The 16,646-nt window shown below is 37.6% G+C and overlaps 1 protein-coding gene across 2 annotated transcripts in view; it reads right to left on the minus strand.

The window, feature by feature from the left end:
* sh3yl1 (SH3 and SYLF domain containing 1) overlaps positions 1-13,639 on the minus strand; it is a 38,895-nt gene extending 25,256 nt beyond the window's left edge. For both annotated transcript variants that reach the window (XM_036542841.1, XM_036542840.1), the window contains exon 1: positions 13,542-13,639. In XM_036542841.1, coding sequence (XP_036398734.1) covers position 13,542 — 1 coding nt within the window. In that variant the 5' untranslated portion in view covers positions 13,543-13,639. The remainder of the gene's footprint in view (positions 1-13,541) is intronic.
* Between the last annotated feature and the right edge of the window lie 3,007 nt (positions 13,640-16,646).

The raw sequence follows: 16,646 nt of genomic DNA on the forward strand, positions 1-16,646 counted from the left end.
ACATCCCCTAAGATTGCAATGTCATGAAACCCTGTCTTATCTGATCAGAGCAGCTTCCACTGATCCTCTTTCTACTGTAGCAGATGTATGAGCAGGAGCATGACTCGTCTTCTGGAACATACAATTGTGTGTATGTGTGTGTGGTGGGGCAAATAAAAGTTCAGAAGCTGGGTTATGCAATATGAAAGGAATACAGCACTGAGTCTTTACACAACTGCAGAATGAAATCACAACACAGAGCACTGACTAAAAATGGATTTTTGATGAAGGTCAGATTGACCTTGAGAATGGTAAAATACTGGTACTGAAAATTCAAAAATGTCTGATCCTTGAGAGCTCAATGATAAAATGTTGAGTCTACACATCATGTAGCTTAAAAGCCTATAAGTCATGACAAACACTATTCTGTTCCATCCACGAAGTCTGAGCAGAGAAAATTGGGACAGAAACCACCCTCTTCATTTAAAATTAGTAAAAAGTAGTGCTTGTGCCTGGTTTACAGTACTGTAAAAAAGTTCCTGATAACTCCTCACACATGCAAGTGTTTAAAGAGCATTGGTAAATGCATCTGACTTGTTTCACAGGTTCATTCCCCCTCCACTGTTTACCCCTACTTCAAAATGTAAAATGGGTGCTGTACTGGGACAAGTCCTGTAGTGGACTGCAAGAGATCCAATGAAGACTGGATGATTAGCGTATCTGTTATTGATATCTAATTTGCAGCTTACAGATGCAAGTGTCACTAGGAGATGCTAATTGTTGCAAACCATAGCTGATGGATATTCACACTCATAGTCATCGAATGATACTGCCCAGAATATCCACTGTCTGCACCACAAATCTAAGCCTAGGCTTGGGGCAACTGCCCTCAGCGGCTGAGTTGTTCGGGAGCACAAGCTTACTTTTATGGTGTGTTTCCACTAAGCAGTACAGTACAGTTCGGTTCGTTACGTAACGGTTTGGTACGGTAAACCCTGGTACGGCTTGTGTCTCCACTGCCAACCGTACCCTACTTAATAGGCGGGTCGTATGCTGGATGGCGATTGCTGTGTCAGCTAGGTAAGTAGCGTGACATCATAAAAGCGCGCGAAGAACGTAACACAGCAGAGACGGTTGATGAACTTTTGTGTGTGTATTAGGGCTGTCAAGGTTAACGCGTTAGCGCTCGTTCGTGATTAATCTAGAAACTTTAACGCGTTAATGTTTTAACGTAAATTAATCATATTATCAAGTTTGACCGCGACTTCTTTCCGTAATTCCAGCGCGGATATTTACCTGGCTGAATTACTGAAAGGTGTGGCAAATGCAGATGTGCTGAACGGCAAATTTCATTTTAAACTTTTCGCATGTAACTTATTTGTTATGGTATGTAGTGCGTGTTAACTTATATAGTTTGTTATGTTTTCAATTGCCTTAAGTTTCTTATAGATTTCAGTTACCATTTGCTATAGTTTTAGAGTTAAATTGCCGTTTCCTCAAAGCCAAAATTAGCTAGAATTTCTCCAATCTAGTGTTCTAATCGCACCAGTTTTAGCATATGCGCTAAACGGATAATCACACCGGTGTGACCGTATGCGCAAAAGGGTTAAAACGAAATTTGCGTTTGCCACGCCTTTCAGTAATCCAACCAGGTAAATATCCGCGCTGGAATTATGGAAGGAAGTTGCGAACGAGCGTTAACGCGTTAACGTTGACAGCCCTTCTAGTTTGTATTCACGTTGTCGCATGGAAGTGACGACTCTCTGTCAACCAATCAACGGACGGCAGTGGGTGTAGTTCCATCCTTTACAAACCATACCACCGTGCTTGGTACCCCAACAGAAGGGTACCAAAAACCAGTACGGTATGGTACGCTTATTTTGGTACGGTTCGCAACTTTTGATGATGGAAACACAAATAATTGCGTACCGCACTGTACCGAACTGTACTGTACTGCTTGGTGGAAATGCACCATTACTCACAATTTAAGTCACATGAGTTCACAAGCCAATCACTGCCTTCACTGGCTGAGTGGACAACAGTAAGCAAATCATTTTGTGAGATAAAAATGGTGATGTGTCACAGCATATAGTTTGCTGGCAGGACACCAAGCAATGTCACTAGCAGGTGAAGTGGATTATTAATTTTTGAACCAAATGTTTAATCCTGTCAGTTTGATCTAGACGATGTATCAATGAGTGCCCACTATACTGCAGATGATGCAGCAACAAACGTGACTGGTTAGTTAGCCAGCACATGTGGCTACTTAAAGTTTGGAACAAGTATATAAATCTGAAACTCAACCTTCAGGAACTTTCTACTGTAAACTGAGAACTGTGTACAAAAAGAACATTTTCCAGTCCCTTGCCAGTCATTGTGATTTTCATTGTTGATTTGTTTCCATTAATAACCCAATAAATTTTTTTTAATTTTCAAACTACTCTTACTCTTAGAGTACTGAGTACTAGAATACTGTTAGTAGTAGTAGTAGTTAGTAGTAGGGAGTACTGTTGGTAAAAAAATGTGACTTTTCTTCTTTTCAAGTTGGTTTTCATTCCTAGTTTACAATCAGAGCTTGTATGCAAATGAACTCCCCAATGCCCAAAAAGAGAAAAGAATTTGTTAATTTGATTTTACCACAAAAATCAAATTGTGCTGGAATTAATTTGTGCAAAGCAAATGAACCACTGCAGAGGTTTTTGCACATAGAAAAAAGTCAATAAATAACTTGAACAGCCTACCACTCACTGAAACTGTAACTAGTAAACACAGATGTGACTAATCCTTGGCATGTTGCTATGAGGAATCCTTAGCATCTCACTGCGTTTATCTGGAGCTGGTGCTGCAGCACACTTCAGTGTTGCTTCTGAAGTGGATACCCAAATATGACAATTATCACAGGTTTGGCAGCAGCTGATCAATTCTTCAACACATGTGAGAATTTCAAACCTCCAGTATTAGAAGAGTAGTGCTAAGATTCCGGCAGTCCAGGTAGCTTACTATATGGGAGTATATAATGTGGGAGAGGCTCATTGGGGGTGGAGTTTGCCCATATTGAGGTAGTGTTGCTTGAAATGACGGTGTGTCTCCTTATATTCCCTGATATACATATTCTGACTTGAGTCTGTTTTCTCTCCTTGTGCACCTGAGTGGCCACTGTGTGTAACAACATTGTTGTTACTAGACAGGCAAAGTCCATAATTATAGAAAGACAACTTTCTATTTGGCATATATCAAACTTTACATTTGAACCAATTAACCCAATTTGACAACCCTGCATAATTAGTGTATCAATTAAATGTTCAAAGTTTAGTTTAAACATGATATGTCTCTCTGAGGTTTGAGTGGAATCCATCAATTAAAGAATATTCAATTTTACTAAACTGGTGAAAAAAATTAATTTGAATATGCTAACATGCTCATATGGCACATCTGCACAAACACGTACACACATGCGTGTGAATAATGTCATGTCATATGGTGTTCTGCAATATCAAATTGTCATATATCCTACAATACATGCTCTGACATTCCTGAGATAAGTGAATTGGTCATAAGATTTAGGTTTTCTATGAAAACAACAAGCTAACTAGCAAATACAAAAGGGAATAATGTGATAACACACTGTAATGCTGTCATTTGAAAAGGGAGATCAACATGACAACAAAATTCCCAATGATTTATATGTCAGCCAGCAGCAGACAGGGCGCAGCACTGTGAAATATTAATAATATAATAAGTATAGTTGTTATTGTAGAGGGACGAAATAAACAACTGTTAAAATCGTCCCGACAATGACTCCTGACAGTTAAACCTGACTTGCTTCTAAACTGAGAAACTCTGATATGGCAAACTTCAGGATGTGTTAAAGTACTACTTAATCTGTCAAAAGATCATGACTATGACACATGAAACAATAGACACAAGTTGTCATTCAAAAAAAATGACAAGTTTACCTATCTTTACCTATGCTTTCTTTACCTATGCTTCCATCTCTCCCACAACAATGAACTAAAGTGCTAAAACTTTACTTACAGTTTCAACATCTTACAAAAAGAGTCGAGGTACTGTAGCGATCTTCCTGAGCTGTTAATGGTGGTTTTGTTGCTGCATTTCAATTTGTCAGAGTCTGTAACCTTCCCCATTCCTGTTTTAACTAGTAGTAAAAAAAAGCAAGATGTACTCCCCTCAAGCTGCCAACTTATCAAACTTGATAAGGGTGAAACAGACTGACAACTGGAAACAACCTGCCTCAGGGCCTATCACTAATAATCTAAAACTAGCCTCCTGCCTATCCCCTGCCTACTTCCAAGAACTCATCCAGCCCTACACACCAGCCCGACCCCTGCACTCAGCAGCAACTGGACGCCTTGCTCCCTGCATGGTCAAGGCAGGAGGTGCTTGTTCTGCCAAACATCGGCGTTTCACCTACATCGCTCCCCAGTGGTGGAACGAACTCCCGGTCTCGCTACGGACAGCTTCTTCACCCCAGTCCTTCAGACGGGGCCTGAAGACGCACCTCTTCAGACTCTACCTGAACTGACCCAGCACACAATTGCTGCCCCCCCCTGTCGTAAATTGCTGTGCTTTTTAAATTGTGCTTTTAAATTGTCTCTTGTTGCCGCCTTTACCCTGACGCTCATTGCGCCGTTTGAAGTTGTTGAAGTCCGCCGTTTGAAAGTGTATCGTATTAGTTGCCCTATAGGCTGTAATTGTACAAATCTAATAGTACTGTGTCCTCAAACAGACTTTTCTCTCAGCTGAGAACTACTGTCTAATTGTGGAACTGTACACATCCTGTCCCCGTACTGTCGCTATACTTGCTGTATGCACTTTTGTAAGTCGCTTTGGATAAAAGCATCTGCTAAATAAATAAATGTAAATGTAAATGTAGCCTTGTTTAATTTTACATCTCTAGCAAACAAGTCATTTTTAATCAATAATTTTATTATCACTTATAAACTTGATTTTATATTTTTAACTGAAACCTGGTTAGAAAAAAATGGCAGTGCAAAAATTCTCATTGAGGCAGCCCCACCAACTTCAGTTTTATGGATGTTGTTAGAGCTGGTAAGAAAGGAGGCGGAGTATCCGTTTTATTTAAGGATGTATTTCAGTGCACGCAGACATCATTTGGAAATTTCTTATCCTTTGAATGCCTTTCTGCTATACTGAAATGTTCCCCTCGAGTTCTACTGCTAATTATTTACAGGCCGCCAAAATACTCTGCTAAATTTATTGAAGAATTTGCTGAATTAATGTGCATTATTTCTACAGACTTTGACCGTATAGTGATATCTGGTGAGTGGTGACTTCAATATTCATATCGACAACTCCAACGACAAGAGTACTAAAGATCTTCTTGCCATGCTGGACACTTTTGGACTGTCCCAGCATGTGAAAGGGCCAACACACAGTGGGGGACATACATTGGACTTGATTATCACCAAGGGTCTCAATATTTCAAATGTTGATGTAATTGTCCATGCCTTATCTGATCTGTGTATTTTTTGATGTGTCCATTACCCCTCACATCCATATTATAGATAAAAAACTGTTAAAAAACAGTTTATCAATGAGAATACTAATGCATTGTTCTTTGATCTCTTTTTCACCAACCCTTACTTCAACCTCTGTTAATGATCTTCTAGATAATTTCAATTCTAAAACTGTTAATATTATTGATGTCATTGCTCCTGTTAGGGTCAAATCAATCTCTGGTAAGCAAAAAGCACCATGGAGAAACGCTATATCTGCATAGTTTAAACCCAAAAAAGGGAGTGTCGAAAAGCTGAGCACAAATGGCGAAAAACAAAACTCCAGATTCACTATGACATCTATAAAGACAGACTTCATAATTACAATTCAAAATTGAGAAGTGCTAGACAGTCATATCTTTCTAATATCATTAACAGGAATATTAAATAATAATAAATAAATAATACACACATTCTATTTGCTACTGTTGACAGGCTAACAAATCTTCCGCTATCAATAGCTCCTGAACTCCTTTCCACTAATAAATGCAATGAGTTTGCCAACCTTTTTAGTGATAAAATTCAAGGCATTAGACAAGCCATCCATACTTCCATGTCAAACAAAACAATTGTACCACCACCACACCCAGAAAAAAGTACTTTGGTAAACATGGCAGAGTTCTAAGCCATTGATTTCAAAATTCTTGTGGAAATTGTATCACATCTTAAGCCGTCCACCTGCTGCCTTGATCCTCTGCCTACAAGCTTCTTTAAAAATGTATTTAATTGCCTGGCGACAGATTTACTACAAATAGTTAATTGTTCTCTCCTATCAGGCAATTTTCCAAAGTCTTTGAAAACTGCAGTTATTAAGCCTCTATTAAAAAAGCAGCCTAGATACATCTGTAATTAGCAACTACAGACCTATATCAAACCTACCCTTCATAAGTAAAATCATTGAAAAAGCTGTCCACCAGCAACTTTACAACTTTTTAACCTCAAATGGCTCCTTTGACAATCAGGATTTTGGCCCCATCACAGCACTGAGACTGCTCTTATCAGATTTCTAAATGACATCCACTTAAACACAGATTCCGGAAAAATTTTAATTCTAGTGTTGCTGGATCTTAGTGCAGCTTTTGACACTATCGACCATACAATACTGTTAGACAGACTGGAGAACTGGGTTGGAATTTCCGGCTCAGCCCTTAATTGGTTTAAGTCCTATCTGCAGGACAGGGACTACTTTGTCTCCATCGGCAACTATGCATCAGAGCGAATCAACATGACGTGTGGAGTCCCCCAAGGTTCAATCCTCGGGTCTCTTTTATTCACCCTTTAAATGCTGCCATTAAGCAAAATTATGCAAAAAAAATTGCTTACCATAATTATGCGGACGATACCCAAATTTACATATTTCACTGAGTGACTATGGTCCCATAGACTCGCTGCTTCAGTGCATTAAACAAATCAATGACTGGATGTGCCTGAATTTCCTTCAACTAAACAAAGACAGAACTGAGATAATTGTCTTTGGTGCCCATAAAGAAAGGCTGAAAGTCAGTGCCCACCTTGAATCTCTCTCTCTGCACACTAAAAACCAAGCCAGAAATCTAGGCGTAATTATGGACTCAGATTTAAATTTTAATAGCCAATAGCCACATCAACTGAATAACAAAATCAGCCTATTATCATCTTAAAAATATAGTGAGAATTAGAGGATTCATGTCCAAACAAGACTTAGAAAAGCTCATCCATGCCTTTATCTCTAGTAGGTTAGATTACTGTAATGGTCTTTTTTCAGGTCTCCCAAAAAAAGCTCTCAAACAGCTGCAACTTATTCAAAACATTGCTGCCAGAGCTCTAACTAAAGCCAAGAAAATTGAACACATTACACCAATTCTCAGATCTCTCTCTCACTGGCTTCCAGTTATTGACTTTAAAATACTGTTGGTCGTTTACAAATCACTCAATGGTCTAGGACCAAAATACATCTCTGACATGCTTTCACCATATGAACCCTCTAGATCCCTTAGGTCAGCTGGGACTGGTCAGTTAACTATTCTCAAAGTTAGAACTAAACACAGTGAGGCAGCGTTTAGTTACTATGCAGCACATAGCTGGAACAAACTTCCAGAAGGCCTCAGAAGCGCCCCAACTCTGACCACTTTTAAATCTAGAATTAAAACTTTTTTTGTTCTGCATTGCTTATGCACCATGACCTTATTCTTGTTATGTATTGTCTTACTTATCAAATTTTAATTATTTGTTTATTCTCCCTTATACAGTGTATTATCACTTTTTATTTGCTTTTTATTTTATTCTGTATTTCTTATGTAATGTTTTTGTTCTGCACTGCCTATGCACCTGATCTTTACTCCCTTTTATATATTGTCTTACTTTCAATTTTAAGTCTGTTTATATGTTAAATTCTTGTTTATTCTATACGCTGCATTACCTCTTTTTATTTGTTTTTATTTATCTTGTTCTGTATATTCTTATCCAATGTTTTATATGCCTTGTGTGAAGCACATTGAATGGCCTTGTGTACGAAATGTGCTATATAAATAAACTTGCCTTGCCTAACAGTACTGCAAAGACAGGTGAAAATAAAAGACCATCTTGGGGAAAGAAATTTCCAAACCATATTTGGAAAGAAAATTTTGCACAGTAACAATGTCAGTCTTTCTATTAATTGGTTCTAGGGCTGTGCGATATGACCAAAATCTCATATACCGATATAGGTCATTTCATATCCCGATAACGATACATATAACGATATAGCACATTTTCCGTAAATTCAAAGAATAGTTTATATAACATGACCACATGGAAAGGCCTATTTCTTATTACATTTTGAATTATATACTCGACAAATAAAAGGAACTTACTCATATTTGATTATTTTTCTCCTTTTATTTAGAACCTTTGTGCAAATTTTCAATTAACCCTTTCGCGCTTACGGTCACACCGGTGTGATTAGCGATTTAGCGCATATGCGAAAACTGGTGCGATTAAAACACTAGATTTGAAAAATTCTAGCTAATTTTAGCTTTGGGGAAACAGCAATTTAATGTTAAAAAAAATAGCAAATGCTAACTGAAAACTATGAGAAGCTTAATAACGCTAATGAAAGCATAATGAACCATGTAAGGTAACAAATAGCATAAAAATAAGTTACGTGCAAAAGGGTTAAGCATGTAACAAAATATATATTAATGTATAAAATATAAAGAGGTAAACAGAAAACACTTTTCAATTACATTTCTGTGTCACATTCACTCTCCTCCATGTCTGTTTGTGTTGCCTTAATGCAAATTTCCTGCCTGCATCCGTGCCGTGTGGAAGAACGCAAAGCGTCAATCAAATGACGAAAAATATTGCCGTAAAGTGTGTGATTTGCGACACAACGAAATAAATGATAGAGCATGATATGAAAAAATAGACGTTTTTCAATCGTCACATGATATGTATCATCATATCGCACAGCCCTAATTGGTTCATTTATCTTTGCATGCGTAAAGCAAAAGGTTTATATGGCATGCTCCCCATTCACACATACAACTTCAATCATCTGCCCTGGTCAGATGCATGTTTGAGTAATTTAAATTAGCAAAGCAGTTGGCAGTTTCATCGGCATTGTTTAGTCTGGTGATACTCAGATATCCCCAGTGTTGAGATACAGAACACCAGCTTACAGGACAGAACACTAAAAATGTAACGACATAAGGAATGTGCTTCATAACAATCGTGCTTTGAAAGTCCTGACACTGACTTGAACCTTGAGGTTGACCTGCCCATCCCATTTTCATCAACCATGAGGTTCTGCTATATCACTATCTTTCAAAATCTATATCTTCTTTCCTGACGGTCACATACACTATATGGCCAAAAGTTGGACATCCCTCCTAATTATTGAGTTCAGGTGTTTCAGCCTCACCGATTATTAACCACTTAAATGCAGACTTGTATGCATTAACCACCGATTATTATCACCACTTAAATGCAGACTTGGATATAGCTTGCTAAATGACCAAGTGAATGAAATGAAAGTTATGCACAGAGACCTACCTATCTAGCGATCAAATATCTAACATTACAGACAAAATGATGGAGGAAGTTAAATCTGGCAAACTGATTCCAAGGAGCTGGAACATATGTAGTATATGACTGAGGAAAATTATGAGAGCCTATCATGTGTCTTAGTTAGCCAAGGAGATAGTCGGCCAGCCCACGTCTCCCTCTCTTGGAACATTATGCATGCCATCCATCAAGTTATGGGCTGGTGGAGAAGGTTAAGCCATAAAATATTTGTCAAGAACCAAATAAAATAAAAAAAAAATAGTTAAATAAAATAAAATAGAATAAAATAGTTACTTTAATTTATAGATCTTATATACCTTGTACTTTCTAACACAGATGCAGCTGCATAGTTACCCTGAAGTGGCTGCAGGACTGTGGTTGCGGCAGTATGGTACAGGGGCAGCAGGAGGGGGCTACCCTAGAAAAGGCTTAGCTCCTATATAGCATACCCAGGAATATTTTGATATAAGTGTAAAAAGTAGAAGAGAGAAATTTCAGACTAAATTCAAAACTAAATTCAATTCAATTCTGATGTAAGGAAATATTATTTTACACAAAGAGTTATCAATACATGGAATAGGTTGCCAGGTCATGTAGTTGAGGCAGAGACCCTTGCTGTGTTCAAGTCAAGACTTGATGCAGTTTTGGATACTCTTTAAATTAAGAAATGGCGAGCTTAGTTGGGCCGAATGGCCTGTTCTCGTCATCATATGTTCTTATGTTCTTATGTTCAATAAAAACTTTGTTTAAGGAATCAAATAATATTTTTCCTGTACCTAACTTATGATGACCCTATGTCATTGACCTCTGCAATTTGTTGTGCGATTTGATTTATATAATTGCAGCAGAGAGATCATTCCTCTATAAGTGTTGAGTACAAGAGTCTTGTTTGTTGGCTGGTCTAAATGACCATATCAATGTCCCATTTGTGAGCAGGCCTAGCAGAGATAGCATCACCATTCAGTAGCCCAGTTTGTGTGTGAGGTCAGCATTTTTTGGAGGGGAATGGGATGACTGGTGTGTTTTGGCATGTTTGCCTTAAGCAAATGTGTCCTTTTTTCCAGCATACAAAACTAAATTTATCCTGTGAGTGCTAATATTGTAATAATTACTTTATCTGAAGGCATGGCAGAGTGTGCACATCAATTAAATGAGCTGAAGAGTGCCCATTGGTAAATCCAAAGGATAAGTTTTCCGAGGTGACTCTTGTGTGATATGGCTACTACTGAATGAATGTTTGATTGAGCTTGTCCGTAACAGTGCGTATAGCCTATTGAACCATCTTACCAATATGCTTTTCAATAACAGAGAAGCAAGCCCATTGCGTCTTTCTATGTTTAGTAGGGCTATTATCATTTTTAATTTTTTTTTCAAAATTCATTAGCACCCACTATAAATAACTTAGTTACACCATAGCAACCCCAGTCTTGCATGCTTGGTGTCACCACTGGGATGGCATCATATTATCACACAGGACTCATAACCCAAAGGTAGGCAGTTCAATCCTCCAGCAGACAATGACAATAATTTAAAAACAGGCCACTGCTGTTGTATTGTTGGGATAGGTGCTTCACCTGAAGTACCTCAATAAAATAAAACAGCTGTATACATGGAGAACAGTACTGGACTTATTGTAAACTATATAATTCACTCTGGATAAAAGCATCTGCCAAGTAAATATAAAGTCAGTTAGTCAAACATAATGTCTGCTAAGCAAATGTGACATGGGGGATCCAGAGGAATCATTTGATGGCATTTGACAACTGAGAACATTAAAACACAAACTGCCATGCCGTTCTTGTTTTCCAGTACCAGCAGCTGCTTTCCACATCTGTGATTACGGCAATTAAGCTACTTTAGTCATGAGTAGGTTGTTCTGGATCTGTCTTAAGACAGCTTAAATCTCATTAAATGGATAGAGAATTTTTTTGCAAAGGCTACAGAGTCTACACAGGTATGCAGTACATGTGGTACTTCACAGAGTTCCATCATTGGCCCTGTCATATTGCAATTACGTACTCTCATTGGAGGACACTGTTACTATACACAACTGTATATTTCTATATCTGAGGTACAAATCACATGGTCAAAGGTATCACTGAATGAAAAGCTGGAAACAAAGGATTTAGAATACAATTTTTGTCATTACTTTTGGACATATAATTGCTATTCATGCAGGTATAGAGAATGAATTAGCTCATAATTAATCAACAAACCAATAAACAAAACAAAATAATAAAAACAATGTTAAATGCAAATGCTTGTGACACTGCAATTATTTCTTAATTTACACTTTGTGGAGAAAATGACAAATCAGAGATGCATCATCGACCATAAACAGGAACAAGTGTGGTCACCACACACTTTAAATACCATTAATACAAATCTTACCCACACACATACATGCCATATGTACTTAAAATTTAAGAACCTTTCAAATGTCACCTCTATAGTTTACACTGATACTGTAATAGACTCTTACAGCAACACAAGTGTAAGGTTCTTCATGAGAACTCATCTTTTTAAATATTTTATTGCTCAACTGGCTCTATAGGTAGGCTTCTGTAACAACACATTACAAAATATACTCAAACTAAAACCAGCTATGTAGCATGTGTGTGCGCGCATACATTACAGATGCTCTGTGTGAACCAGGACCACCTCTCCCTAAAGGCTGGAGCTACTATGTGTATAGGACGGCAGTGTAGCATAGTGGTTAAGGAGCAGGACTCGTAACCGAAAGGTTGCCGGTTCGATCCCCGCTGGGCCACTGCTGCTGTACCCTTGGGCAAGGTACTTAACCGACAATTGCCTCAGTAAATATCCAGCTGTATAAATGGATAACATTGTAAAGAACTGTAACCTATGTAAGTCGCTTTGGATAAAAGCGTCTGCCAAATGAATAAATGTAAATAGGACTGATATGAAAAACTGTTACACAAAAAGCATCACCATTTAAGATGCAGGACAGTCAGTTTCAATGAAATCTTTACTCCAACAGCCATGTAGGACCAGTGATTACAGATGTCCATGTGTTGCTGCACTTTCTACGTAAACTGCATAGGACAACAAGTCAAACCAATCAAAACTGTTCTTCACAGCAAAAATCTATAGTTTGTTCAAGTCAATAAGTCACTTATCTCATATGGTAGTTCATAAACTCTGGCTTTGCTGGAGCCACAGTCTACCATCACTGCAATCCCTGATGCAAAAAACAGTGCCAACCACTGCCTGGGACAGGTGAGCATGCTTAGGATTTCGCTGATATATGGGAGACAATACGTCCACTTTTGCAAGTGAAAATGCACTTTATTTCATAAAAGGAAAGAATGCAACTGTAGTACAAAAAAGAAGGAAACGTCACGATTAAAAAGTCAATGGTATATAGTTATAGAGCACAGTTTGATTCTAAGAACAATGCTTGTGTGTTACATTTAATTTTAAATATTATGTAATATCTTACTTACTGTAGTAATGTTACATAGTTCTAGACTAAAAAATGCTCGACGGAACCGTTTCACTGCCCTCGTATTTCTTTTAACATACCATAAACTATCTCTTACGTGCTGTATGGTACACGTGCTTTCAAACTTCCCAAAATAAATGTCCAAGATACAAGCAACACCACCATCAATATATGTAATACAATTAATCTGTTGAGAATGTTGAACGACTGTTCCAAATAACATTAGCTACTGCCTTTTCATCTAAACCGGTCTGCCACAAAGTGTGTCCTAAACTTTTCACAATAAATATACATGTCTGAGAGATTCCAATTTTTCCTTTTAGGCAGCCCTGTTTGTGGGGGAAAAAAACGTGATAAACCAGATATACATCTCGCTTTACACGCTCAGTGTTCATGTTTCACACATCGACTCAGACTTGGTAGACCTAAGAACCTTATTCTCGGTAGCATTATAAATCCATATTTCGGGAGTTTAACAGAAAGGAAAAGGTTCCGCCTAATATAGACTACCAATTTAAATAAAACCAACCACTTACTTTTCAAAAACAGGCTTCGTCTTGCTTGTTGACGCGTTTGTTTTCGTTTCAACTCCTCACACCTTGTACAGGTAAGGTAACTTGCTGTTATACACCTGCCAAACCTGTTGCATTGGTCGGTCATATAAGAGGACCCAATAACTGAAGGGCACATATGCATTATCCGCGAATTTTCAGTCATTTAGACTTTAACTTGGACTTTAATTATTGTATTATTTGTATTTTTTTCACGTAAAACATGTTTTGTTAGACAAAAATTCGAGTGACACAGTGACTTTTGAATCAGGCATTCTTTAGAGCTACAAATGAGGGAAAGTGACGCTATTGCACACCGGCAGCTAGTTTTTGATAGGACCCCAGAAAACGGCAAGATGGCTGCGAATGGTGAGAAGTCGTCTTTAGCCGTATCTTTAGCTGAGAAAGGGATGTATGGATGAAGCAGTGGTGTAGAAGCAGTTAACGAGTGAGTGTGGTTGCTTATTATATAACATTAAATAATATAACATTAGATATTCGTCACGTAAGGCCGTGACTAAGTGTTCCATTGCCTGGAATTGACTCGAGTCATTCGTTACACAAGGTACTACACATCATGGATAGTAAACCTAGTCATTGGCAAATACCGGTACACGCCTTCATTTTCAGTTGTTCAGCAAGTCGGTAGTTTGTTACAGTTCTGAATGACACCTAAGGGCAAAGCCCCCCCCCCCCCCCCCCCCCCCCCCCCAACATGATCGTTTTTGTATACAGCCTCGTCAGCATGTACTGTCAACTAAATTTACTTAACTCCCATGAGCGTCCAATTGACTGTCATTTCATTCATCAGACATTTTTTGGTGGATGCATAATCAGCGGTCGAGTGCCTAAGTTTAGAATAGTCAGGGAGAGACAGGGGTATCCACTTCAAGATGTATTTAAAATGTAAAATGATGGGTTACATACTGATGAGTTTAACATTTACTAAAAATGTATCAAGTAATGCATGCTTATACACGTTGAGTGAAGATTTGGTTAAGATTAAGTGATATGAGCATTATGAGTTTTTAGTGAGAGATACATGAATGTCTTTCTGATTTGACATTCATTTGAAGGGAGACCTATCCACAAACTGCACAAATCATCATACTTTGGAAAATCTCTCTAGAGCATGGTTTCTGAGAATGTGATAGCTTGCAGTGTTACTTGAAAATCCTATTGCATCAGTCCTACTACTGACAGCAGCGCTGTCAAATGGTGTTTATGCAAAGCATTCACTGGGGTGCTGATGGATCAGAAGTCTTCATAATGTTACATTTATATTTTTTGCAATAAATTACTACAAAATGTATGCTGTTTTGAAAGTGTGTGTTGACAATTTGAGAAAAAACTTTGATGAGTATATTAGCACATTCATCTTTATTTTCTACATATTTTTACTGAAAGGAACTGAAAAATGATTTTATTGAAATATATTTGTAGGGAAAGCATATTCTTTCAGGATGTCATGCAGAAGTAATTCTTGCATGAATTAATGTGACAATAAAAAATACTCACAAAGTACTTATGTCATAAGTCTCCCATGTTGAGAGTTGATCCAGTACACCCAAAGCTTTTATTGTTCTGTCCCCCTTTTCAGTCTGGACATGTGGTGTAAGCATGCCATGAGCAAAGTTTGTTTCTATGTCAGTCAATTCACACTGAAGGCCCATTTTTACAGAGCTGGGGTGCACAAAATTATTTAAAAGTTCTGTGTTTATCTATTCACTAGCTGTATTTTAGTATGATGTAGTGGCATGTGGTGGCAATCTCAATCTTGATAATTTTGTTTACTGGAAATGTAGCCTTTAATAAGGCCTCCACACTACATACTCTCCCTAAGTTCCTCTTTCTTTGTTTCTCTTTAGTTTACTTTTACAGTGTTGATCCTGTCTGCTTCTGCCTACAGCGACACTCATCCAATCAGGGCACACAGAGAGGAATCAATGGTCTATGATGATTTGGTGGGCAGTCTACCTGTGCAAATGGGAAAAGAATGGGTGGCACTTGGGGAAGGGTGTATTTTTCAGTTTGAAATATTTATGTTTGAACTGTCCCAAGATTATCCACCTGGAATGTCATACTTTTCTTGAATAGGAAAATTTTGTGAGGATGTTAGTGGCAGTTATACTACTATATACTGTACAGACGTATTTGAACTTAAAATTTTAGGCATTGTCAAATAAACCAGCTGTTAATAATATTCATATCTACATATGTGTAATATTCATACTTAAGCAGTAAACTCATTATTGAACAACTATGACACTCCTGAAAAGGATGATTAAAACATTATTACCCTGTCCAGCTATGAGGTATCTTCATTCAGTGTATGGCAAATATACTTAAAACTTGCATATTTATGAAACATGGAAAGAATATATAGTAGAAATGGCTTTAGATTCAGTTTAACATTTAAACTTGTGGAAGTAAGTATATTGTGGATATGTAGTACACTTTGAAAAATATCGTCAGTGGATTTTCTCCTCCTGCCATGTCCAAGGGCAACAAATTTTGGGAGTGAGGTATGTAATGTAATGTAAAACCATTTTGATGGTTGTCCCCATAGGAACAGTATACAGAATGTAGGGAATTGCAAGCAGTAAAATCTTAAAAGTACTCAGTAGCTGAAATACAGTAGCCATTATAGGAACATATTCCTTTATTTTAAAGTGAACTTTATTGTCAGTTCTCCAATATGCACAGGACTTACTGAGGATTGAAATTGCGTTTCTCTCACGCCCACGGTGACAATACAACAGTTCGACACAGTGACACTGAGAGACAAGAACAAGAATTTTCACAGAAAATTTGGAGGATGAACCCCAAATCAAATAAATAAATGTGCAATTAACAATAATAGATAATTGAAATCAATTCATTTAACAGATATGTAAATAATTACATAGGGAAGTGAATAATTGAACACATATTGAAATAATAAATACCTTTGAAGTAAATGAATGTTGAAATCTGTTTCTGAAAATAGCATTCACCACCAGGCCTTTTTAGTTTAAATATCCAATGTGGCACCACCTGTTTCAATTGCTTTCACTGTATCCCTTATTTCACTGTACATATTACAGACCT

Source organism: Megalops cyprinoides, chromosome 12 (assembly GCF_013368585.1).
Source record: "Megalops cyprinoides isolate fMegCyp1 chromosome 12, fMegCyp1.pri, whole genome shotgun sequence".
NCBI classification, from domain to species: domain Eukaryota; kingdom Metazoa; phylum Chordata; class Actinopteri; order Elopiformes; family Megalopidae; genus Megalops; species Megalops cyprinoides.